We start from the raw sequence: 25,036 nt of genomic DNA, 5'->3' as shown, positions 1-25,036 counted from the left end.
AGTACAAACTGCAGGAATTGTTATATGTCTACACTTACAATAACAGCACAAACACTGCAGTAATTGTTATCTAACTCTGTTTAGGGAATAATGACAATGGGAAGGTCTGCCCATGCTTAGGATATAGACAGATTAAAAAATTAGTTTTGATTACCATTAGTTAAATCCAAAGATACCAAATCCACAGCCCATAGGCAGGAAGGGCTGGATCCACAGACACAGACTCGTGGATATGAAGGACTGACTGGATGATTTTTGGGCGGGGGTAGGGGTGGGGGAGGGGGGAGGAGACATGGGGGGGAAGGGGAACATGGGGGGGTTACTCCTACTTAGTTCTTACAGTTTCCACACTTGCATTGCTGAGATCACCCCATTCATGGGCAGACAGCTTTACTCTAGTTGAAGGACTCAGTTCGCAGTTTGAGAACCTTTGCTACCTAATGCATTCCGAGTCAGAGGGGCCAAAGTTTATCGTGGTATGGTCCAGCAACCAGCTGTTCACACAGATGGCATCCCTCAATGTTTGCTGTCTTGTGTACTCTCCATCCCATAAACTGTTTAAGAGTGACCAAGGAGAATCCTTAGGAGTCCCAAATATTGCATTTTACACTCATCTAATTTATAATATTCTGGGAGGACAGAGACCAACGGTCTAAGACTAGCCCTACTCCAGAAAACAGAAAGGGACTCTGAACATAAATTATAAGAATAAAACACTGTACTTAGCCTAATTATCATCACACTCAAGTATCAGTCTGGCCTGCATCCTGTATAAAAACAGCAGGATTCCATGTAGCCGCAAAGCAGCATGACTTGATCAGCTTGGGGCGTGTGTTGCAGGCAACGGAAGAGAGCAGTGAAGACCAGAAGAACAGAGAATTCCCAGGAAGCTTGCTCTGGGCTGTGGGAGTAGCTCAGAGGTGCAGTGTGTAATCAGAGGTGTGAACAAGGTACAGTGTATGATTAGGAGTGTGGACAGGGTACAGTGTGTGATTAGGAGTGTGGACAAGGTACAGTGTGTGATTAGGAGTGTGGACAAGGTACAGTGTGTGATTAGGAGTGTGAACATGGTGCAGTGTGTGATTAGGAGTGTGAGCAGGGTACAGTGTGTGATTGGAGTATGGACAGAGTGCAGTGTGTGATAAGGAGTGTGCACAGGGTACAGTGTGTGATTAGGAGTGTGAACAGGGTGCAGTGTATGATTAGGAGTGTGCACAGGGTACAGTGTGTGATTAGGAGTGTGCACAGGGTACAGTATGTGATTAGGAGTGTGAACAAGATGCAGTGTGTGATTAGGAGTGTGAACAGGGTACAGTGTGTGATTAGGAGTGTGAACAGGGTACAGTGTGTGATTAGGAGTGTGGACAGGGTACAGTGTATGACTAGGAGTGTGCACAGGGTACAGTGTGTGATTAGGAGTGTGAACAAGATGCAGTGTGTGATTAGGAGTGTGCACACGGTACAGTGTGTGATTAGGAGTGTGCACAGGGTACAGTGTGTGATTAGGAGTGTGCACAGGGGTGCAGTGTGTGATTAGGAGTGTGAACAGGGTACAGTGTGTGATTAGGAGTGTGAACAAGATGCAGTGTGTGATTAGGAGTGTGAACAAAGCCTGGGTTTGAGAAGGAAGAAAAAGAGGAAGAGGGGAAGGGAGAAAAGAAACAGCGTGGGGAGGAAGAAAGGGAGGAAGAAGAGGATGAAAAGAAGAAAGGAAGAGAAGAGAAAAGGAAGAGGAGGAGAGGGAGGAGGGGAAGAAAGAGGATGGGCGAGGGGGGAAGAGAGGGAGCAGGGGGAGTGCAGTAGAGAAGGGGAAGGGGAGGAGGAGAAGAAAGAGGCGAGGTCCAGGAGGCAACAACCTGTCTAAAGTCAGCATCCAAATCTCCCCAGGAAAGAGCTGAGGACCTACCATCACCCCAAACCTTGGCCTCTCACACATCTCAACTTAGAAGGGTTGATTTTCTTCCCAAGGAATAAAAAGAGGAAGAAAATGTCCTGTTCCCTTTAAAGGCCTTCTTTGTTGTGTGAATACAGCGTGTCCTTCCTGGAGGGTGGCTTGGTCACAGATGCCTGTCTGTCCCTGCCGCCCTCACACACCTGCACTTGCTGTGCGCCGAAGGACAAGCCTTTGTCATGCTTCCAAGGCCACTGTGCACAGCCAGGCCACGCCATGGACACTAAGACTTATGTGATGGGCGCAGGATAAAAGTGAGGGTGGGATCCCTCCCAGAAAGACTTCACAGACAAAAGCGAGACATTAAAGAAAAACAAAGTGGATTTAATAACGCATATACACACACAGGAAAACAAAAACAATATGCAATATCACCTCACACTCTTTGGGACGGCCACTATTTAAAAAGGAAATGGACTGTGCTGGGAGCATGGCTCAGTAGCAGGACACCTGCTTAGCATGAACGAGGCTATGGAATCTCTCTTCAGTACCACAAGACCTCAAGAGCAAGCAGAAGAACAAATGTACCTGGAACTTTCTGCAAACACGAAATGGTCCATGCACTTTAGAGGGACAAGGCCTCCAACAATAAAAAAGTAAATGACTACATGATCTGATAATCCCACTTACACACACACACACACACACACACACACACACACACAAGTCCAGAAGAAACTGAAAATGAGGTCTCAAACCTTTGTTGATGTTTATAGCAACATTATTCATAATGGCAAGGGTTAGGCGCCACACAAGCATGCATCCATGATTGAATAGAGAAAGCATGGTGTGCATATGTGATCAAGTATCACTTGGCCCTAAGAGAAAAGGACGAAATCCTGCCGTATGCTGCTACAACAGAGCAGTGAGGACACTGCGCCAAACGAAAGAAACCATCACAAAAAGGCAAACACTGCCTGCTCCCACTTGACCAGGATTTGACACGGTCGGGAGCATTTCAAAGCTGGAATGTGGTTACCAGGAACCTGGGGCAGGAGGAAGAGAGTTGTGGTCAATAGAGGCACAGTTCTAGAGACGCTGTTATGCAACAATGTTCTCTCACACGCCTCTGGTACTGCCTCCTGATGCCTGAAGAGCATGTATAAACCTTCGGGGCACATAATACTCTTGAAAGCAGAGGTGTTACATCATGTCTTATGTACATGACAACCACAGGACAAAAGACATGAGAGCTGTAGACACCCTCCATGCCTGTCTCTCCTCCAGCACCCATATGGAGTGGCTTACCTAATGAATGGTACAAGCATCGCGTAAGACAGAAGTTTAACTCAAATCAGACAGGATTGTCCACAGCACCCCTTCCTACAAATACACAACGCTGCCTTTTGGATGCCTGTGCCAAATGTCTCCAGCGCTCTTCACTGTTGCTTAAGACCCCAGACTGGGTCCAGTCTTGTGCCAACAGGCACCGTACCGAGCCTCTGTCTTGTACCTCTGCAAACAAGCTCTCTGCCACACTGAGACTCTGCATCTCCCAGGGAAGAGTATCCTTGGTACAGCGGGCCATCTCTAGACTCTGCCTGGAGGGGAATCTCCTGTGTTGCTGTTTCCAGCTGCCTCCTCCTCTCTCTCTCAGTTCTGAGACATGGCTTAGAGTCCCCTCTGGAGAACATACATACTTGGTTTCTCCCCCTCTCTTTCCCAAGAATGGCAGACAAGAGTTATGGCCCTTTGGGGTTGAGTCACCCTGTGGGGTCAGGCCACCATGCCTAGAGGAATGTGGTGGCTTGGCCATCACCCATGACTTGCCGAGACAGGGATTAAAGTACTGGAATCCAAGGCCAGCGGACATGGGGGGTTGTTCGATGAGACCTACAGTAGTGTCCAGTAGGGAGGCCCTACAATGCTGGCGACAGCACCCAGCTGCTTCCTCTCTTCTAAGGATCCAGCAATGTTGGGGGCTCTTAAGTGTGCTGAGGTGAGGCTGACATCAGCCGACAATGGAGCTCCTCAGAGGGGGCTGTATCCTTGAGGAAAACCCATTTCCCCTGGGAGCAAATATCCATGAAACCCTAGCTTTGACGGATAGCTTGTGGGTCAAAGGAAACCCCTGAGACCCAGCAGTGGAAACCCCTGAGATGCAGCAGCGGAAGCCCCTGAGATGCAGCAGCGGAAGCCCCTGAGATGCAGCAGCTGGGCTCACTTTCCCTTCTTGACCTTGAACTTTTAAAACACAAATCTTCCTACAGTGTTTGAGGAAAGCCCATGGTAGAAGCTGGATCCTCTGAAGAGGCTCACCCCATAGAGCATCAGTCACCTGGGAAGGGCACAAGGGGTCTTCTGGGTGCTGGCCATGGGGATGCCTGAATGTTTGTGTGTGAAAATGTCACCAAGTGTGAGGTGTGCAGGCTTGAGTGCCTTACTTATACCTCAACAGGAGAGCGTAAAAGAGGAATGAGGAAATGACTAGAAACCAAGCCTCTCTCATAGAGGTTCTTTTTCTGTTGTATTTATTTGCCTGCTGTCTCCGTGTGTGTGTGTGTGTGTGTGTGTGTGTGTGTGTGTGTGTGTGTGTGTGTGCACTTCGGAGGTTAACTTGTGGGAGTCAGTTCTCTCCCTGCGCTGTGGCTGTCCCAGGAATTGAACACACGGTAGGATTGCTTTCACGAGACGTCATAGAAAAACCAACAGCAATGTATGCAAGGCAGCGGCTGCCTCTGGGATTTCGAGGGGTTGACTAGATAAAGATACAGGGAACTTCCTGGGATGTTCCGACACGTGCAATTGCCAAAACCCAAGCTAAAACCTCAAGATTTGTGCATTTTATGTAAATTATACCTTTACCTGAAAGCACACACAAAAAAATACACAAAAAGTAGTAAATGAAATTACAAACTTCTTTCTACCTATATCCCCCTCCCCAACTCTCTCTCCTAATGCCTCCTGGGATTGATCAGGGCTCATGCATGATAGAAAAGCACTCTACCACTGAGCTACGCCCTCAGCCCAGCTTGTCTAAAGAAAACACAAAGACAAGTCCCTGGCTTGTCAGCCTTTGACTGCCACCTGAGAGGTTCACACGTGAGAATCACACAGAGTTACTTTAAAATGTCATAAAAGCATCTCACCGCGTCTTAAGCAACTTTACAGTTTTGTGCTGGGCCCCATGCACGGCTGTCCTCTGCTGCATGCAGCTGCAGATGGACACACCTCAAAGATGCAACGCCAACAGACAACCTCAGAGCTGTGCTCCGGTTTCTGTGCTAGCCGGCTTGCCTATGCGGTGAGTCCCTCATTCTTAGGGTGCCACCCTGTCCCAAGTCACCATCTCCCCAGAGGTCTTACCAGAACACGGCCATCTGCTTTGGGCTGCCTGGCCAGGCTAACCCCCATCCACTCATCATCTCGGTCTTCCCTGCAGGTCTTCCCACAGGGCGCACCCCTGTTCTTCCCTGGAGGGAGAAGAGAGGCCAGAGTTGGGTTGAAGAACTGTGCAGGTGACTGCTTTTCCAACAATGGTCCTGGGGGCTCAAGTTTTTGTAACTTGAAAAAAAAGTCAACTCTATATAAACTTGTGATACAATGTTGCTGCTTAATTCAGAGCCCACCCTTTTTTTTTCCACAGCAAAATTACCATGAAGAAAAATGTGTCTCATGGATGTCTAAGAAGTCATTGTCACTAACATTTCACTGAGCAGATCACACATGGACAAGGCCCCTCTTCTGAGAAAGTAAGACAGGACACCTCTTTGGGGTTTTGTTGTTGTTGTTGCTTTGTTGTGTATGTTTACAATTTTGCATGTGTGTGTGCACATGTTAGGGATGTGCATTTGCGTGTGTGTATGTGTGTACACTGGGGGTTTGTATTCATGTGTGTGCTTATATATGTTTGTGTATGTGCATACATATTGGGGGAGTGCATTCATGTTTTTGTGTGTGTGCGTGCACATATTAGAGGTGTGTGTTCACATATGGGGGTTTATATGATTATATGTGTGCATGTATGTTGGGGTGTACATTCAAGTGTGTTCAGGTATGTCGAGTCCACAGGTTGGTGCCAGGAATTTCCCTCAATTGCTCTCCACTTTATGCTTTGAGGCAGAGTCTCTCACTGAACCTGGAGCTCACAGGAGCAGCTACATTGGCTGGCCAGCAATCCCAAGGCATCCTCGCCTCCACCTCCTCAATGCCGGGATTGCAGGCTCATGTGACCTCATCCAGCTCTTTACGAGGGTTCTGAGGGATGAACTCAGACAGACCTCATGCTCTCACAACAAAGACTTACCAACCGAGTCATCTCCACAGCCCTCTGTACGAAACGTGATGAGGAAAAAGTCTCGGTGAAAGGGTTTTGGGAAAGCGAGGGCTGGGAGTGGTGTGAGCCACCTGCCTCTTCTTTATTGAGCTCGGTTTTCTGTGCTCCCATCTCAGTCTTCTCAAGGCATTGCTTGGGCAAGCCATTCCCAGTATGTACAGCTGGACCAGAACCAGTCCATCTGGTCTACCAATGACGCTGCCATTGCTTTGCTAGGAGACTTCACTTCCTGGACCTCCCCAGCTGTCACCTTCTATACACAGAAAGGTCCCCAAGGAGGCCTCTTCTAACTTTCAATAGAGAGTTGATCCTAACACACACCTCCCCTCTGGATTTCTCTTACTCTATTGTTTTTTAATGTCTGTTTTGGCCACTGGTTGTCAAGACCTAGGGTGACAGATTCCTTGTTTCCCTTGTTCATTGGCATACTCCAGTGCCTAATAACTTAATAACTAACAGGCTCTCAATTTTACTGAGAGACAGCGGGAAGGCAGGTGAATGATGAGTCCATCCTAAGTACAAAAAGAGCACAGCACGAAAGTGTCACGCCCATTTCTATGCTGGTAATCGTGTCCACCCACCTCGAGCCATGTCCAGTTCGGTGCATCTCCGGTCAGGGTTGGTGTGGATGCGGCACTTAAACACAGCTCCGGGGGACTTCACTGAAGCGCTATATTTAGAATCTGCCTTCGGTGCACCCACAAGGACCCTGCACATCAAAAAGAAAAAGCATGCTGTCACAACCAGTGCTGGGGGAGAAGAGGCAGGTGAACAATGTGAGTATGTTATCAGGACAGGAAGCCACGCTAATCCACTGTGTGTGCACACAGACACAACACACACACCACTTCAGTAAAACCACCAATTTTAACACACACACACACACACACACACACACACCAGTAGAAAAATGAGTCAAAGAGTTTGGTGTTTGGGCTACTTTTATGTTAACTTGACACAAGCTACAGTCATCAGAGAGGAAGGAGCCTCAATGGAGAAAAGGCCTCCATAAGATTGGGCTGTAGGCAGGTCTATAGGTTTTCTATTTCTATAGTTGGTGATTGAGGAGGAAGGGCCTAGCCAATTGTGGGTGGTGCCATTCCTGGGCTTGTGGTCCTGGGTTCTGTAAGGAAGCAGGCTGAGCAAGTCATGAGTGACAAGCCAGTAAGTCACAGGCTTCCATAGCCTCAGCCTCAGCTTCCGTCTCCAGGCTCCTGCCGTGACTTCCTTCAGAGACAGACTAAGATTTGGAAGTATTAGCCATGCAAACCCCTCCCTCACCAAGTTGGTTTTGATCATGGCGTTTCGGTCACAGCAACAGAAACCCTGACTAAGACAATCAGTAGGTGTATGAATAGATGCTCATCTTTACTAGTTACCGGTTACTAGAGGGATAGGGTAGCATAGGGTAGGGTAGCATAGGGTAGGGTAGTGTAGTGTAGAGTAGGGTAGTGTAGAGTAGGGTAGTGTAGGGTAGGGTAGGATAGGGTAGTGTAGGGTGGGGTAGAGTAGGGTAGGATAAGGTAGAGTAGGGCAGTGTAGGGTAGAGTAGGGTAACATAGGGTAGGGTAGAGTAGGGTAGGGAAATCAGTCTGGGTCTGCTGGGTGCAAAATCCAAATAGGGATATAACATTAAGTTCACTTCAAGGTATTACAAAAATAAGTCTATCCTAGAGTTGAAGTGTGTGTGTGCATTTGTGTGTATGTGCATTTGCATGTGTGTGGCAGAGAGAGAGAGAGAGAGAGAGAGAGAGAGAGAGAGAGAGAGAGAGAGAGAGAGAGAGAGAGAGAGGTCACTCCTGGTTGTCATTCCTTGGGTTCTATCCATCCTCTGTTTGGAAACAGGCTCTCTTGGCCTGGCACTCACAAATCCAGTGCGCCCCAAGGATGCACCGGTCTCCACCGGTCCAGGGTGGGGATTGTAAGCAGGACCCAGCATACCTGACTTCAAGTGGGTACTGAGGATTGAACTTGGACCCTCATGCTTGCATAGCAAGCTCCTTGCCAACTGGCCTGTCTCTCCAGCTCTAGAATATTATGCATAATTTCAGGAAGGTAGCACCCCAAAGTTCTTCAGCACAAAAGACTAAATAACAACAGTTAGACATAACGCGTCCTGAGTTGAGCAGTGGGCCACATGGAAGAGGCCTTGCACGAGGACACTCGGATAACATCTGAATTGCTGCTCGAAGAGCTGCAGGTGCCAAGCCCCTGCTCAGTGAGGACCCGAGATGTCCCTTGTCTTTAGCAGTCAGGACACAGGAGAGGCTGAGCATCCCAGGACATTAGACACAGCAGGTCTTGGGGCAGACTGCACCACTATCAGACTTCTCTGCTAAGCAGAGGCTAGTAGTCTCCCTTGGGTAAAGAAAGCTGGCCCTGGGTCCCCTGCTCTGTTTCAGGAGCCACAGGAGCCACCCACTTTGGGGTACCATTCTTTCATCCAGTCACCTCTCCACCACTCAGATCTCATGATGACTGGCATCTTCCCCACCAATGCTCTAGTGAGGCAGAGAGGCTGGCAAACAAGGCTGCCTGTCACATCGCGCAACCGATGTCTAAAACCCTCAGCAGACTTCTTCAGCAAAGGCTCACAGACACTGTCACCAATTGGGCTCAGAAGCCTGGTGTCAGGCATCATGGGAAGGCATGAAGGTTAATTCCCACCCAAGAACCTGGCAGAGCCTTGGGAACTCCAGAGGCACCCCTGTCCCTCCAAGGAAGTATGTCCTCCCAGATTAACCCTGGGAGGTATACATCTGCTTCTGGAAGGCTATCTTGCTGGTGTGTGGAGGAGCTGAACCTCCAACACTGAGGGCCCCCCCCAGCAGCCTTGCCATGCACCCCTGCAGAATCTTGGCCGGGACACTCACATTCCTCCAGCACCGCCATGATGCTCCTCAAATGCAGCGGCATTCCCCAGCGGAAACCCCGTGTCCATGAGGACTAATGGTGTCTTTTCCCAAGCAGGCCAGACTCACTGCCTGGCTCAGCCACACAAGGGAGGTTTGGCCAGCCCTTGGATGCTCTAACTCGAATCCATGATGACACACTGACTCAAATCAGACAAGAAAGCCACACTGAGGGGTAGTTCCCCACACCCCCCTTCCCTCTGGGCTGAGCTTGAGCCACTGGAGTAAGTCAGAGTCTGCCTTAGAATGCCATTGTTTTCACAGGTGAAAAGAATTATCAGACTGACAACTGAAGATGGCTATAACATCCACGGCTTGCCATGTCAAGCCCTAGGGGCTAGGGAGTATAAATGCAAAAGCCTGGCGCTGGGTCTGAAGCCTCCCACAGACTCAAGTCTCCCATCAGCCCAGCACACAACTACTGTTGGTAACTCATTTTATAATGGGGAGCAGGGTGTCGCTCAGCGGTAGAGAGTTGTCCGAGGCCCCGGACTCCATCTCCAGCACCACACACCACAAATAAAACAAGAAGTCGCCATCGCATCCATCTGTCCTCAAGACTTATATCCTTGCACCCTAGACTAGTTCAGTCCTGGCCTCTCATCAAAGAAACTTTGGCTTGCCCTGGGTGACAGATACAAGCACCCACAACCGGTCAGAGTGCAGGCAGCGAGTGACATCTTTGTCACACCCCTACTCTCCAGGGCTCAGGGAACATCAATGAAGAGGGCTGGCAAGAATATAAGAGCAAGGTTGGTGGCAGGGAGCGGGGAGCTGCTGGGAGACAACGGAACCACTGCACCCCAACCTCTGCACTCATAGAGCCGGTGACTGCCTGCACAAGGTCTGTGTGAGATCAAGCCAGTCAGAATTCCAGCATGGGTGGGGAGGGGGAGGGGTTCCTAGCTGAGAAGCTATTGCCTGGGGAGGCCTGCTGAGGAGTAGACAGAGAAACAGTTTTCCTCAAGGATGTGCTCCCTGAGCACTGAGAAGCACTGGACTCGGTGGGTTTTTTTTTTCTCTTTAAGAAGAAAAGGGATTGGGCATTGTGGCACATGCCTTTAATCCAAACACTGGGGAGACAAAGGTGAGCATGTCTCTGTGAGTTCAGAGTCATTCTGGTCTGCACAGTGAATTTCAGGACCACCAGAGCTACGTAGAGATATCCTGCCTCAAAATGAATGAATGAGTTGATTAACTAATTTAATAAAAACCTTAAAAGAGAGGAAAAGGGAATGAAACTGACGGAGAGGGGATGTGGGAAGGACATGGGGAGCAGGGCTGTGGAGCGGGAGATGGGTATGCTCAAATATGCTCTAAGGAAGCACTCTTGGAAAATGATTAACTTTGAAGTCACAGGAAACAAAGAAGGGGGAGAAACCCATCACCCACAGGAGTTGAAAGGAGGCTGCAGGCGGCAGCAGGCTGTGGCTCCACCGTGCCCCCAACATTGTCACCACAACCCTGGGACTGCCAGCTGGCACCATGACTTCCAGTTCGGACACATCCCCAGGTCAGCCAGGCAGGGATGAGCCTGGAGAGCAGAATGTCCAGGTACCTCGCTTCTTCCATCCTAGAGCCGAGACTTGGGACACAGTGCTTGCCAGACTAAAGCAGAGGAGGGCCTTGCTGGATCCTAAGCTTTCCCAAGCCCAAAGCGCTCGGTGGTTCTAACAACAGCTGCCGATTCGAGCCTGCTGGCATCCCTCTGGCCCGTACTTCTAACCGGCAGGCCCGAGAAGAGGGGTTTTCTCAGATCCTGAGACGTGCGCTGAAGAGACACGTGTGTGTCGGTACCCACGCGCCTGACTCGCACAGGGTGGCACATGGGAGGACGCCTCTGTGTTTACAGAATACTGTGGCTTCCTTGGCAGCCTCATGCTGCTCTTTACCTAGGCCACAGTCCAGCAAGACGCCTGCAGCAGGCCAGCTCTGGAGTGTGGTCTGTCTGAAGCTCATTCAGCTGGCTGCTGGCCAAGCTGATTCTGAAAGACAGAGATTACGAGGGCCCAGAGTTCAGGATGCGATGCTGACGGGATGCTACCCGCTTTTTCTTTCTTTGTCCTCTGGGTTACAAATTCCAGCTACTTCAAACATCCTCACATCTTCCCTGGTACCCTAGGGAAGACCACGCCTTTCCTCTGTGCAGGCACCCTGTCAAAGACCTTTATGTCCCCAGACACAACCTCCCATCAAATAAGCCATCAAGCTGTTTCCCATCTCCGCTTACTCCTTCAAGTCTGACCCTATGGGAGCACCTATAGGAGGACTGCTAACATTATCCCCATTTCACAGATGGAGAAGCAGATGACCGAGTCTGCCCCTGAAACTTGCCCCAGACCCTAACTGCCTCTGATGCCTCATGTGTCCCACAGAAGCATGTCACCCAAGCTCCCTCCTGCTCAGACCGTGCCAGCCAGGAAGGAGGAAAAGAAGCCTGCAGATGCCCAGCGCCTTCTGCGGCCAACTGCTCATGTGCGTGACCATACCCAAGGAAGCCCAAGGAGGCTGGCTCTGTGGACACTCTGAGGTTAGAACTTGGCTCTTGAGCCTGTCACCTCAAGACTGGGGTATGGTCCATAAAGAAAGCCGTTCTGTTCCCCTCAGGTTCACAGAATGGAAGAGGTGAATTCCAGCCACCGGCTTAGGTTTCTCAAACATTGAAATTGCCAGCATGGTGCTAACCAAAGGTCCACCTCCCCAGTAAGTAGCTCATAAACCTCTTGGGAAACATACACCCATCTGTTTATCCACCCGCAACAGCTAGGATTACATGGACCTGGTTCCTGATGAAGGCAGCTCCTTGTGTGTATTCCACTCTGGGAGGCTGGGTTAGCCTGCTGTGCTGAACAGCGGTGGGCTCTGAGCCCAGTGTCCGTCCGTGTTCAGGGGACTCTTTCTCCAATCCCTTCAGCTGTTTCCTAACAGGCAGTCACATGCTCACCAACATAGCTATGAGGCCCAATACAAAAATCCTAAGCTTGCTTAAAACAGGTTGAGGGGTGTGTGTGTGTGTGTGTGTGTGTGTGTGTGTGTGTGTGTGTGTACACTTTGCTGATGACATTGTCATGTCACAATGTCTAAATGTTGGACACACTTGAGTGTCACCCATGTCTACAGAATGTGCTTCCTCAGCTCTCCTACGTGAGGTCAAGCTGGCTGCAAAGGTTCTGCGGCAGCCCCTCCCCCCTCTGAATTCTCCTGTCATATCTGCAGGTCACTTCCTTGGAGAACAGGTAGCAGGAACTAGGCAGAGGCACAGATGCTTCCTGGGGATGGCCAGGGACCACCAGTGTCTCAAGGCTCCCTCCCTCCCTCTCCTTTCCCTCCATCCCTCGCAGCCATACCACAGGGCAAAATTACAGTCACTTTGCTGACAACGAGTGGGGATTACAAACTTCCAACACATTAGGTTTGTTTTCATGCATTTGATTCCAAACCAAAGCTGGCCCAGGGGCCCATGTTTCAGCAACAGGAACGGAGCTTAAGCGGTGTGTATCTAATGCAGAGAACCCCCGGGAACTGCTGCCGGACCCTCATTAGGCACAGACAGCTTTGCAGAGTGCAGAGTTATGCTGGAGCCCTCTGACCACACTGAAGGCTTCAGCCCCGAGGGAGAAAGCTAGAGGCCAGTGCTGACTACACGGAGCCATGGACCAGAAATGCCCCAGGCAGTTCCTCTTACATTTCAGGAAACCAAGGCTCCAGGTGGCTGAGCAGCGTGCCGGATAGGACCTTTAACAGTTTCACCTGGGTTGTTTGTGGATGTGTGTGCATGGAGGTGTGTGTGTGCAGGTGAGCATGCACATGTGTGTGTGCATGGTGTGTGTGTATGTGTGTGTGCAGGTAAGCATGACATATGTGTATACATGGTGGTGTGTGTATGCAGGTAAGCGTGCACATGTGTGTACATGGTGGTGTGTGTGTGTGTGTGCAGGTAAGCATGCACATATGTGTGTACATAGTGGTGTCTGTAGGTAAGCATGCACATATGTGTGTACAGGGTGTTGTGTGTTTAGGTAAGCATGCACATATGTGTGTACAGGGTGTTGTGTGTGTAGGTAAGCATGTCATGTGTATACATGTTGGTGTGTCTGTGTGTATAGCTAAGCAAGCATGCACATGTATGTGCACATGGTGGTGTCTGTGTGTGTAGGTAAACATGTACATGTATATACATGATGGTGTATCCATGTGTGCTGGTAAGCATGCACATGCGTGTGTGCATGGGTGGTGTGTCTGTTCACAAGTGGTGTGTGCATAGTGGTATGTCTGTTCACAAGTGGTGTGTGCATGGTGGTGTGTCTCTGTGTGGAGATAATCATGCATGTGTGTGTGTTCATTTTTGTGTGTCTATGTGTAGGTAAGCATGCACATGTGTGAGTAAACATGTATATGTCAGAGGTCAAGGTCAGGGTCTTCCTCTATTGCTCTCCATTGTGTATTTTGAGACAAGGTCTCTCACTGAACCTGGAGATCGCTGCTTTCTCTTGAATGGTTGAATAATAAAGCCACAGGATCCTCGTTTCTGGCTCCTCAACGCTGGGATTTCAGGCATGTGCCACATTGCCCTGCTTTTTATGTGGGTGCTAGGAATCAAATCCAGGTCCTCATGATCACACAGCAAGAACTTTAGGGGCCAAGTCATCTCCCAGGCCCCCTCCACTTTTGGAGATGGACTCTTTTGTACATCAGCCTGGTCTTGAACTTACTATAGAGCCAAGGGTGACCTTGAACTCCTGATCCTCATGCCTCCACCCCTGAACGGTGAGATCACAGCTGAGCACCACCAAGCCTGGCTTTATGCAGTGCTGAACTTGACACGTGTGACACAAGCACTCTGCCACCTGAACCACATCCCTCGCTTTCTACCTAAGCGTTGTGGCTCAAGTACGCGTGGTAAAGTATGAGATGCATGGACCGTCTTCTCCCTCCACAGGCTGCGTGACCCGCAATGTGTTTCCCGAGCAGTCTGAGCATCAGTTTTCCTCTGTTATCGAATGGGGAAGGGTGAAAATACGCCCACGAAGGATTTGTGTGAGGTTTGGCTAAGGGAATGCTATGCACGGTGCCTGGGACAAAGTGGCCGCTCAAAGAAGCGCTTGGGCACCAGCAGGAGTGAGCCGACACTTGTCCCAACCCCTGCTCTTGGCAGCACCCCAGGATCTCACAGGTCCTTAGAACTCAGCTCTATTTTCTGCTCTGCTAGGCAGGCATTTATTCACGCTTTCCGCTGACATCACAGAAACCCAGGGATGGTGAGGGTGATTTCACCACCAGTCCCATTAGGGAAGCAGCCGCTGTCCTCCACCCTTCCTGTATCCTCGTCCTGCTCGGTGGAATCCTACAGCTCCTTGCACTGAGAGGTGATGTCTGCTTCCTCCTCCCTGAAGCTTACATTAGCTAATAGGATGTGTGAAAGGAACATGAAGGGTTAACCCCCGGGCTCATGCCTGCTTCTACTGAGTCTCCTGGCACCCTTGTGTCCAGCCCATGTTAGCCTGCTAGGCAATGAAAGCTACAGAAAGGGGAGATGAGCCATCTATCTGAAGCCAATCCTGCACCGCTGGCCAGCCAGAGGTTGACCATCTGAGAGAGCCAGGCTCAGGGTAGAACACTTGCTGATCCCAGCCTAACCTGAGAGCCATGGAACCCCGAGGCTCAGAATGATGGCTGGTGACAGCCAATGGGTTTTAGGGTCATTGGAAAGAAGAGTTCATTTGTTTAAGGGAACTGGGCTTCAGTAGCTGTCACGCATCCATCTGCTGCTGAGTCTATCCAGCCATCCTGACCGGCTGCTGAGCTGGATCTCTACAGTGCTGCTTGCTGCCCATTATGCTTTCCTTCCTCCTAAGGGCTCCTGTCCCCAGCCTGGACCACAGACCTGTTACTGAGGGCTCTGACCGGTGAGAGGCATGGTAGGTGTTGGGAAGCCCTGAACGGCGTAGTGCTGGTTAGTCTTCATCACCAACTTGGCTAGGGTTAGATTCACTATGGAAACGCACCTCAGGGTGTGTCTATAAAGATGTTCCCAGAAAGGGTTAACTGAGGAGGGAGGACCCATCCAATGTGAGCAGGACCAACCCACAGACGAGGGTATTAAAGGTGAGCTGAGAGCCAGCCCTCACCTCCCTGCTTCCCGACTGTGGACTCTACGTGACCATCCACTTGGAGTTTCTGCTGACCCGCCTTCCCCCCCCCCATGATGGATGGTACACCCTTGAACTATGAGCTAAAGCCATTGCTTTCTCCCTTAAATTGCTTCTTGCCAAGGACTTGGTTACAGTAACTAGAAACATGACTACTGTCCCGGGAGCTGGTGCTTCCTCCAGCCCCACAACCGTGGACGGGTCCCCTCACCTTCTCTTTCCTCGTCTCTTAGAATAGAGACATTTATTTCATGGCTCCCTTCCGGCACAGACATATGATGAGCCACAAGAGGAAGCGGCGGGTGTCAGAGTGTCGGGGACTCCACAGGGTGGGTGGGTTGGGGTCTGTCATTGGCAAGGCCAAAGACTCGCAAAAATGTCCCGGAGGGAAGAGCTGGGCCTCCCCTTCCCTCCTTGGGATCTTCCCTGAACAAGGGCTTGGTTGGGGGAAGGGGAAGTGAGTAGCCGCTCACCCACAAAGCAGTTGGATTAGCATTAATTAGGCCAACTTGGATTCAATGACAACCCCACCCATGTGTTTGCTGGGTAATCTTGGGCCGGAGACTCAGCTCCTCTGGTAGCCTCCACTGCATCAGGCAGACAACACACATGATGCCTCTGGCACACAGAAGTGTCCATCAAAGGCTGGGGGAAAAAAAAACGTAGCTTGGAGTAAAGAAGGGAGGAAGAGTGATCACATAATGAGGTTGATGGAGTTCCAATACAGCTGAGGGGCGAAGGCTGTGGAGAGGCAGGGGTCATGCTGGGGTGGAGGGTCCAACCAGAGAGGGAACTTTTCTCTCCGAAAGAGATTTCACAGGGTTGGCAACTTGGGGGCCCTTATTCCTCGAGAGACCGGAGCCCCAAAACAATAACAGACAGGAACATGCCTTGCTCGGGACTGGCTGGATGTAGTACATGATTCTCTTTGAATCATAACCTCACTTCAAGACCTGAAGATGGACTTGGGGGAGGGGATGTTCCTTGATCTCTCCCCCACTCTCCCCAGTGTATGTAAAAGAAACATTTTTCTGTTTTTCACTACTAATTTGGCTGTTTTGGTTGGCTAATGAAGAATGGTTGACTGAGCCTGGCTTGGGGCATGGACTGTGACCACACGTCTGGTAACAATATTGGGGGATCAAAGTCAGAGTCTCTACATCCTCCCGCTGTTTTCCTGGGACCATTTTCTTCTCCAAGAAAAATGGGGCCAGGCTTTCATGCTCTACCATCTACAACATGGCAGAAGTATAAGATTCTCACCATCTTAGCTCCCCTTGGAACTGTAGACATATGCAATGGCTGTGCTTATGCCTCTGTGTGTGCACATATGTGTTCAGAGGTGTGTAAAGGTCAGAGGACACACTTGGATTCGTTCATTTCTCAAGCACTGTGCATCTTTTCTTGAGATGGTGTTTCTCACTGGCCCGGAACTCACCCCGTGGTTGCCATGACAACCGCATGCCAGCACATCCTGCGTTTTATGGAACTCGGGTCCTCATGCATGTGGCAAACGGTATAGCCCCATGGTTAATACCAACTGGAATGAGACATGCCTAGACTAGTAAAGCATGCTCTGGGGTGTCTGTGATGACGTTTCCAGAGATGGCTAGATCTTGAGAGCTCTGACCTAACGGATAGGTTCGTCCCTTCACACCTTCCATGGCATCATTGGGAGTGGAAAGGCAGGAGGCGGGGTCTGGTTGGATGGCGCGGGTCTTTGGGTGGGTGTGTCTTTGGAAAACACATTTTTCTCTGGTCCCTCTTCTTCACACTCTACTTCTTTCCACGTGGAGGTGAAGAAAGTTCCTCTGGACTGCTTGCCTGCCTTGCCTCCATCCCTGCTGGCGATGTCTATCCGGCTGTGGCTCCTGACACTAGCATCACCCTTCACTGACATCGGAACCCTGCTTCTCCAGCCGTGCAGAGTGGAATGAAAGACATGCGTCTGGCTCTTCCACAGTCTTCCGGGTCACCGGCTTGAGTCTGGGCCTGATGAGGTATCTCACCTCACTGACTAAACAACTACCAAGCTCTCAGGCTCTCCTGGATGTGGACAGCTATGGTTGGGCTCCCACCCGGCTGTGCAATCCAGTGAAGTGGATTCCCATATATAATGTTTTAAGAAGAAATACCTGAGCCACACACCCTCATCAACACAATGCTGTATCTGCAGGACATCCAAAACTCTAGGACCTACAACCCCACAGGTCTTCATTAAAGGTCCTGCTGTCACATCGAGTCTTTCTGGCACTAAGATGAGTGTTCTAGGAAATCTGGAACGTTCTGGAGTAGCCCCTGCATTCACCTGGCCTCTTGCCTGGTGTCCACATCAACACCTATTCTGGCTCCTCCAGCCCCCACCGGGGAATGAGGAAGCCCTTCCTGTCTGGAGAGCCAATGGCTGCTCCCAAGACAGTAGGTGCAGGAGATGAGTTGCTGCCCGAAATACAGGGACATGAAGCAGGCATAAAGCTTACTTCCTCCATCTGCTCTCACCCCCAGAACCTTTACTGCTCCCTCTACCTTCACCCCAGCGCCCTTCAGGCCACCCAGGAGCCGCCTTTCCTCCTATTGCTGTAGCCATCGCTGCTAATCTCAACACACAACGCAAGCCCCTTTGGCTCTCAAAAAAAAACAGACCTTGGGGACCAAGTGAGCTCTTTGTTTCAAACTCTGGGTTTCCCCTCAGCTGGGATTGGCTTTCACTCCTAAGACTTCCGTTGGCAAAAGGAGGGTGGGAAATAAGACAACATAGTATTCTGCCTCGGTTGTCAGCCAAATCCACTTGCTTAAAAAGATTTACAGTTCATAGGCCCCAGTGGTCCAAAATTAGGGAGCTCTCTGCGTTCAGTGTCTCTCCCCTGAGTCCTCTGGCATCAGAAACAGAGACCCCAAGAGCCAGCTGGTGGCAGAAATAATGTGGACTCTGCTTTAGTAGCTTCCAAAGCCGGGTATCATTTCTAAGTCTCCTGGGCTGTCTGCAGTGGAGGGAGGAGGTCGCAACACTCTGCTAATTGGGTCGGGGAGGTGACTCAGTTGGCCATGTTTGCTTCAAAACCCTGATGACTTGAGTTCAGTCCCCAGACCCCACATTAAAAAGCCAGGTGTGGTGACATATGCTTATAATCGTGGCTCTGGGATTCCTAGAGCTGGCTGGCCAATCAGTATAGCCTACCTAGCAAGCTTTAGGCCAGTGAGAAACCCAACCACAAAACGCAAAGTGGACAGTGTGTGAGGAATGACATCTCAGGTTGTCGTCTGGCCTCTATATATGTCGATGCATGGACAGGACACACACAAACAGGTGCACATCTAACAAAATTCAGTTGTGCCCATGAGTATGGCTGACCTGTCAGCCTTACCCAGCAACAGTCTCTAGCGGAATTCACTTTGCATTTTAAAATTACAGTCAACTCCATTGTAGGTAAACGTTTTCTGAGAACACTGCATCTGCTTTAAATAAACACAAAAACAGGGTTTTCCACGGGCAGATCACACACGTTATCAGAAGAGGCTCGCTTCTGAACAGACACACGTCACCAGGGAATAGGAGCTGGCTGGGGACAGCCATTCACACTCTCACATGCAGGCTATCCATGGCTGGCTGAGAAGACAGTCTGTCTTCTGGCCCTGGAAGGCTCTCCCTTGGGCGAGAAGGTGATTCAGCACCAGCTGAGGAAACAGCACCCCTGTCTGTTCACAGGATCTTCAGGGAAACACTCTAGAGGATGCTCTTTGGGTCCCTTAGAACATGGACCCCATGCACATGCTCTCTCCAGACCCCTCCCAGGAGGTTCAGAAAACACATTCTGCAGGACCAGGGAGGCTTGGTCTGAGCACGGGTGTCCAGAAAAGCCTCTGAGGAAGCGGTTGTATTCCTTCTGTGCAATCTCAGAGTTGAATAGAAGAGCTCACAGAGCATTCACAGCCGAGCTGACACTGGTTAGGGAGCCTGTCAGGTGGCAGGGCTAACACCACTTCTGGTGTCGCCTTACAACTGACAAGGCCAGATAGGGTTGGGAAGCAGAGCCCCAAATACCAAGGCCCTCTTTCCAAATCCTTCACCTCCATAGAATCTCCCTCCACCCTCTAAATAAACACTCCATGTCCACCTCCCCTCAACTGGAGCCTATGAGGCTGCTGATATTTTGCTGGAGGCATGAGGTGAGAACCTCACAACACGGTGGGTGAAGCTTCCATATGCACAAAATAGGCATTACGGTGTTCAGCAAATGAAAAGATAGCTCACCCCCTTCCATGCTCCTTTGATTACTACCTTGCTCGTTAAGACTTTAAGCTGTAGAACCTTGTGGGTGTGATGAGCATTTCCCGACTGGGGCTGTCCCAGACATAGCCACCAGCCACGGGTGGCTACTCATACGTGACCGTGAGACTGAGCTCTTAATTTTGTCTAGTTTTGGTCCATTTTTACGTAAAGTCACAATGCCTCTGGCAGGTGTCAACAGCAACTGGCAACACGCCAGAACTCTGGGTTCTCAGCTCTAAATGCAAATGGAATCTTGGAGCTTCTCCGCCTCCTCACTCAGTGATGCTCCCCCAGCCTGCCACTTCCGAGTGCTCGCTCAGTGCCTGCACACAGCATTCTTACTGTCCCGGGAGAAGCAGGAAGCATGCCGCCAGAGAGGAAGCCAGTGCACCCAACCACTTTGGACTCTAGAGCATGGCGCGGGGGGGTGGAGCGCGGGGTGGGGGGTGGAGGGGGTAGGCAGGCCCCATTTATTTATATCACAGAGTGTTACAGTTGTCGGCTCTGCAGCTGAGAAACTGCTAGGGACGGGACAGAAATTGGCTTTGTCTATGTTCCCTGGCACCTACTTCTGTTGTTCAAAGGATGCCAGAAGAATCAGGGTTAGGGAGGGCGGGACAGGAGAGCTTTGAGTGTACAGACGCTCTCTGGGTGTCGTTGGAAAAAAAAAGAAAGCTCAGTCACTTTCACATCTACATCAAAACTGATACAAATGTTTGTGGGCTATTGTCAAAACTGATACAGATGTTAGTGGGCTATTGTCAAAATTGATACAGATGTTAGTGGGCTATTGTCAAAACTGATACAAACGTTAGTGGGCTATTATGGTCCATCACTACAGGGGAAGATTCCTGCTGTCCAAGACATGGTGACAAGGGTCTGTCAAATAGGTACCCTGAACAAAGCTGGGTCTGGCTGGGTCCTGTGTGGGACATGGTTACAGGGCGAGACTCAACACAGGGGTTCTGGAAGGCAAGGCCACCCCTGTTCTTTCTTCAGGCATTGACCTCACCCAAGAAGAAACAGATTCCGTTCATAAAAAACCCAGTTACAGACCCAAGAGCTGACAACTTCACAGTGGAGGTTCTTCACGGGCTCTGTCATATACAACCACCTGGGGGTCTTGTCAAGCATGTGCAGCTCAGGCTTAGGCCCAACTTGTCACTGCTGAGAGGTGGAACCTTTATGGGGTTAGACCTGTGGGAAGTCAGGGCAGTCTGCTCTTAGAACAGCCGAGTGTCTGCCTCCTCTGTTTCTGCCCCTTCATGTAACTCTACCATGGTACATTCCCCTGTCACAGAACTAAAAGCAGCAGGGCCAACAGCCATAGACGTGAGTCAAAATTTGCATTGCGCACCAAAAGGGACCTTTTGTCTTTGAAAGTTCACTATCTAGGGCATTTGTTACATGTGACTAGCACAATCTAGACCCCTCAGCTCTGCCGCCTGATTGTCTGGGCTCTCCCTGACTCTTCTAGTACATTCTCTGCCCTGTGTACAACACTTTCTTTCACCTCTAAAACAGGGAGCTCATTAGCATGAAACAAACGTCTCAGATCACATAAAGACTAAGAGGATAAAGAATGATTTATACAGAAGATACAATGTTTACCTAGCATTAGTCATCTTTTCCTGTTACAATGTCAATGTCACTTCCCCTGTAGAGACTCCTTCCCTTCCTCACCTTTTGACTGTCAACTTTCTAGGTTATTCTGGGCAATGGTCTCCACTTTCCTACTGCACTAGACCAGTCTTTGGCTAAACAGCTACCAAACTCCAGGACCTGAATGCCCTGTGAGTTTGCCGTTTCCCAGGGACTTTTGTAACACAACACAGAATACTGTAAAGCTGTCATCCTTGCTGACCCAGGAATTCTGATTCCAGGAATTGATTGGAAGGAAATAATTAAGAATGTCCACGGTGTTTCGTTGTGAGAATGCTTACATATGCTATAACAATTATAAACAACTGGAAATGATTTGATGAGTCTAGAAGACCATGGGCTCAGGGATTGTCTAATACTGGGAGACTTATAGTCAGTCATTAAGTCAATCAACCAACCCCAGGGTTGAAAGCTAAGGCCACTATTTAGGGTAAGACCGGAATTGTACAAACTTACAGTGACTAGCTTTATGGTTATTCTAAGAGTAAAGGAATAAAAGTAAACACAGGGCTGCCATTGGGGCTGTGTAAGTGAAAAGTCTTTGTCTAGAGTTCCATTAACCATAAGCAGGTCTCACTCTAGAGAAGGGAAATGAAGCTTCTCCTGCTTCAAAGTCCACGCGTCTCCGAGCATGAGCGGCATCAGAAGAAGCCATACTTAAGAGTCAAGACAAAAATGTTGAGGAGATGAAGAAAGAAGAGAAAAATGTGGGGAGAAAGGGTTTTTAAATAAGGCATTGTGGTGAGAGAGCAATCTGCTTCAAAGAGATTTTTATAGGAAATTTTGGAGGGTCACTGAAAAACAGAGAGACCAGCGCTCCAGTGCAGGGAGTGGCTGGGCAGGAGGGGACACTTCTGAGATCAGCAGGACAGCTGCTTGCCCCTACAGAGACGCCTGGTCCTCTCCTGACAAGGTCAAGTCCCAGCATTGCCACCTACAACGCAGCCTGGGCACTGAGCATCAAGCCAAACTGTCTTTCCCCATGATGTCTATTTACAGCTTCTTCCAAAATTAAAGCAAGCTGAACACCTTTGTCTCCACAGGGTCTGCTCCTGTGTGGTTCCAGCGGAGGGGTTGTGACCTGTGATCCATCCAAATCCGGGCAACAGGAGCCTGTCCCTATCCCCGGAACCATGCGATTGCCCAAGCTTGCAGTTCCCACAGAAGCTCTGGCTTCCACGGCTTTCCTTAGCAGCCCCCCACCCTTCAATTTTTGACAGTTCCTTCCATATGCTTAGTGCCAGGGCCACACTGTGTGTGGCTCTGGGGTGCATTCACCAAACCGTTCCTATGCTGGCTCTGGGGTGCATTCACCAAACCGTTCCTATGCTGGCTCTGGGGTGCATTCACCAAACCGTTCCTATGCTGGCTCTGGGGTGCATTCACCAAACCGTTCCTATGCTGGCTCTGCGGTGCATTCACCAAACCGTTCCTATGCTGGCTCTGGGGTGCATTCACCAAACCGTTCCTATGCAGCCGTATCTGTACCAAACCCAAAGCCCACAGTGGACCTGGAGCCTGCTCAGCATAGGAAAATGTTCTGCCGGCTGTTTGAAAAGGAAGGGTTTGGCAAACGCAGGAAGCAGCGGAGACTGAACTCTAGGTCTAGAATCAATGTCAGCAAAGGATGTAGATGAGAGCTACATACAAGGACTCTCGGAGGCTGCCCTCCTAAGTCCACGACTGTTAATAATAACGGTCACAAAGTTTCCTTTCCTCGGGGTTTTGGAGGACCCCATGCACAAACCCTCATTTCCCTCAGCCCCTGTCCAATTTCGAGCAGACTCCCGGTAGATTACAAGCCCAGAGGACACACATTCCTAATCTCCGTCTCCCAGCCTGTTTCTTCTAAGGATGCTCACGTACAGGGGATAACACCATCAACTCGAGCTAGCTGTCACCTGAGTCCACAGAAACACATCATCTAAAACGAGGGTGGGGAGCTACTGACAACCCAACTCTTAACTGCCATGAAAAGGTGGGCGTGGTGTGGCTGCTTCATTCCAAGGAAGTGGGCTAGGAGGGTACCCATCTTCGTTAAGCAACCTTGCTGTGGGGTCAGCTGACTTCGCTAATGATGCTTAATGAGAGACTTACTCACACACACACACTCACACACACACACACACACACACACACACACACACACACACACCGCAGGCCCACCCATCTCGTCTGTCAGCAACTGGACCCCTGATCCAAACAAAACTTCATCCTCTTAAATCCTGTCTCCAGATTGGGATGGCACGTGGGAGATGAGCTCCAGGCTGACCACCAGCCACACAGCCCCCTTGGGGGGCCTCCTTGCCTCCCTTCCCAGCACCCCAGATTCTCTTGGGACTTTGTGGGAGTCCCTTCCTCCGGCACCTCTCCTGAAGCTCCCCATGGCCCCAAGACCCACTCCCACCACATCCCGGTTTCCTGCATGCAGCTGCCCCAGAGGAACATAGAGTGGTCCCCAAAAGCAGCCCGGCCTTCTGGGGGCCCTCCGGGGGCAGGGGGATACGGGGCAGTTGGCCAGCCAGCGGCGGCCCCTCGAGGGCACGCAGCCCAAGTAACTTTGCTGCGGCTAGAGGGAAGCTGCGTCTGATAGCCCGGGGAGGGCAGGGACCCCAGGGACTCCCCTGGCCTCCGGAGCAGGCCAGGATGTCAGCGTGGCCGCCAGACATTTAAATCGGCCCCACGGGAGGCGGCGTGGAGGGGGCCGGGAAGGCGGCGGCCGACTTGGGGGACCGCGGGGTGGCCGCCGGGGTCGAGGAGCCGCGGAGACACTCACCAGCGCGTGTTGTCGTGGAAGTGCTCCAGCACCGCGTAGCCGAAGAAGGAACCCGCCGGGCCCTGGAAGCGCACCGGGCGCTGCGCGTCGAGGTTGTAGGCGCCTGCCGGGACCCCCGCGGCCACCAGCGCCAGCAGCAGCGCTCGGAGCCCCCCGGCGCCCGTCCACGCCGCAGCCGGGCCGCCCATCCCCAGCCGGCCGCCGCCCTGCGCCCTGCCCCGCAGTCGGGGCTCCCGGGACGCGCCGCTGCCCAGGGCGCGAGCTGTGCGCTCCGAGTCGGAGCCCGGGACGCAGCGATGCGCCGCAGTGCGAGCCGGAGCGAGGCCAGGGGCGGCCGCCAGCGCGCCGCGTCCTCTTGATCCCCGCGGAGAGGTCTGCGCTCTCGGAAGGAGCGGGTCCCGGGCCCGGGCGGCGCTGGACTGAGGAGAGGCGCGCCCGCGGGGTGGGCGGCCCGGGAGGCCCGGGCGGGACGGGCCCGCAGCGCCCCCTGCTGGGCGTGGCGCCACGAACACCGGCTGGACCCAGTGCTGGATCCCTAGAACTCCATCCTCTCTCTCCAAAGTCCCTTGCTCTGTGGGGGTCCAGCTGGCTGGATCTCTTCCTTTTGTCTTACCCCGCGAGCCTCACACTCACACTAAGCCCGAAAGCCACGCGAGCGAAGCAGGGCTGAGTACTGTGGTAAGTACTCGGAGTACTCGGAGTAAGAGGAAAACACTCAAGACCAAGAATCAGTTGACGTTAGTAAGAATTAGTCGCGTGGAGGCGAGCCTCCTTGACCTGGCCTGGCCAGTGCTTTCCACCTTGACAGACACGCGATGCAGCCAAATCTTGCAAACCAAATTATATACACGTTCAGCGAGCACCCGCCGCAGCCCAGCCCCTGGCAAACTTTTTCTCTCTGACTCTATGAAGTTGACTAGTTACTACTGAACTGACTGCTTGCTCAGGTAAAATCTGACCACACTCCCCCAACTCCCCGGCACTCCCTCTCTCCCTCCCTCTCCTCTGCCAAAGTCTCATTCACACTAAACACATGCTTT

At 51.1% G+C, this 25,036-nt stretch overlaps 1 protein-coding gene across 2 annotated transcripts in view; it reads right to left on the bottom strand.

Annotated features, from left to right (window-relative positions):
* The window catches only part of Itga9 (integrin subunit alpha 9), a 296,388-nt gene extending 272,005 nt beyond the window's left edge, over positions 1-24,383 (bottom strand). The window contains exons 1-3 of one of the 2 annotated variants that reach the window (XM_040739731.1): positions 23,997-24,383; positions 6,809-6,936; positions 5,258-5,364 (exon numbers count right to left, since the gene is read on the bottom strand). In XM_040739731.1, coding sequence (XP_040595665.1) covers positions 5,258-5,364; positions 6,809-6,936; positions 23,997-24,184 — 423 coding nt within the window. In that variant the 5' untranslated portion in view covers positions 24,185-24,383. The remainder of the gene's footprint in view (positions 1-5,257; positions 5,365-6,808; positions 6,937-23,996) is intronic. The other variant, XM_040739730.1, reaches the window with a different exon arrangement.
* Between the last annotated feature and the right edge of the window lie 653 nt (positions 24,384-25,036).

Source organism: Mesocricetus auratus, unplaced genomic scaffold, assembly GCF_017639785.1.
Source record: "Mesocricetus auratus isolate SY011 unplaced genomic scaffold, BCM_Maur_2.0 Super-Scaffold_100691, whole genome shotgun sequence".
NCBI lineage: Eukaryota > Metazoa > Chordata > Mammalia > Rodentia > Cricetidae > Mesocricetus > Mesocricetus auratus.
This window is presented reverse-complemented; position numbering and strand designations above follow the sequence as displayed.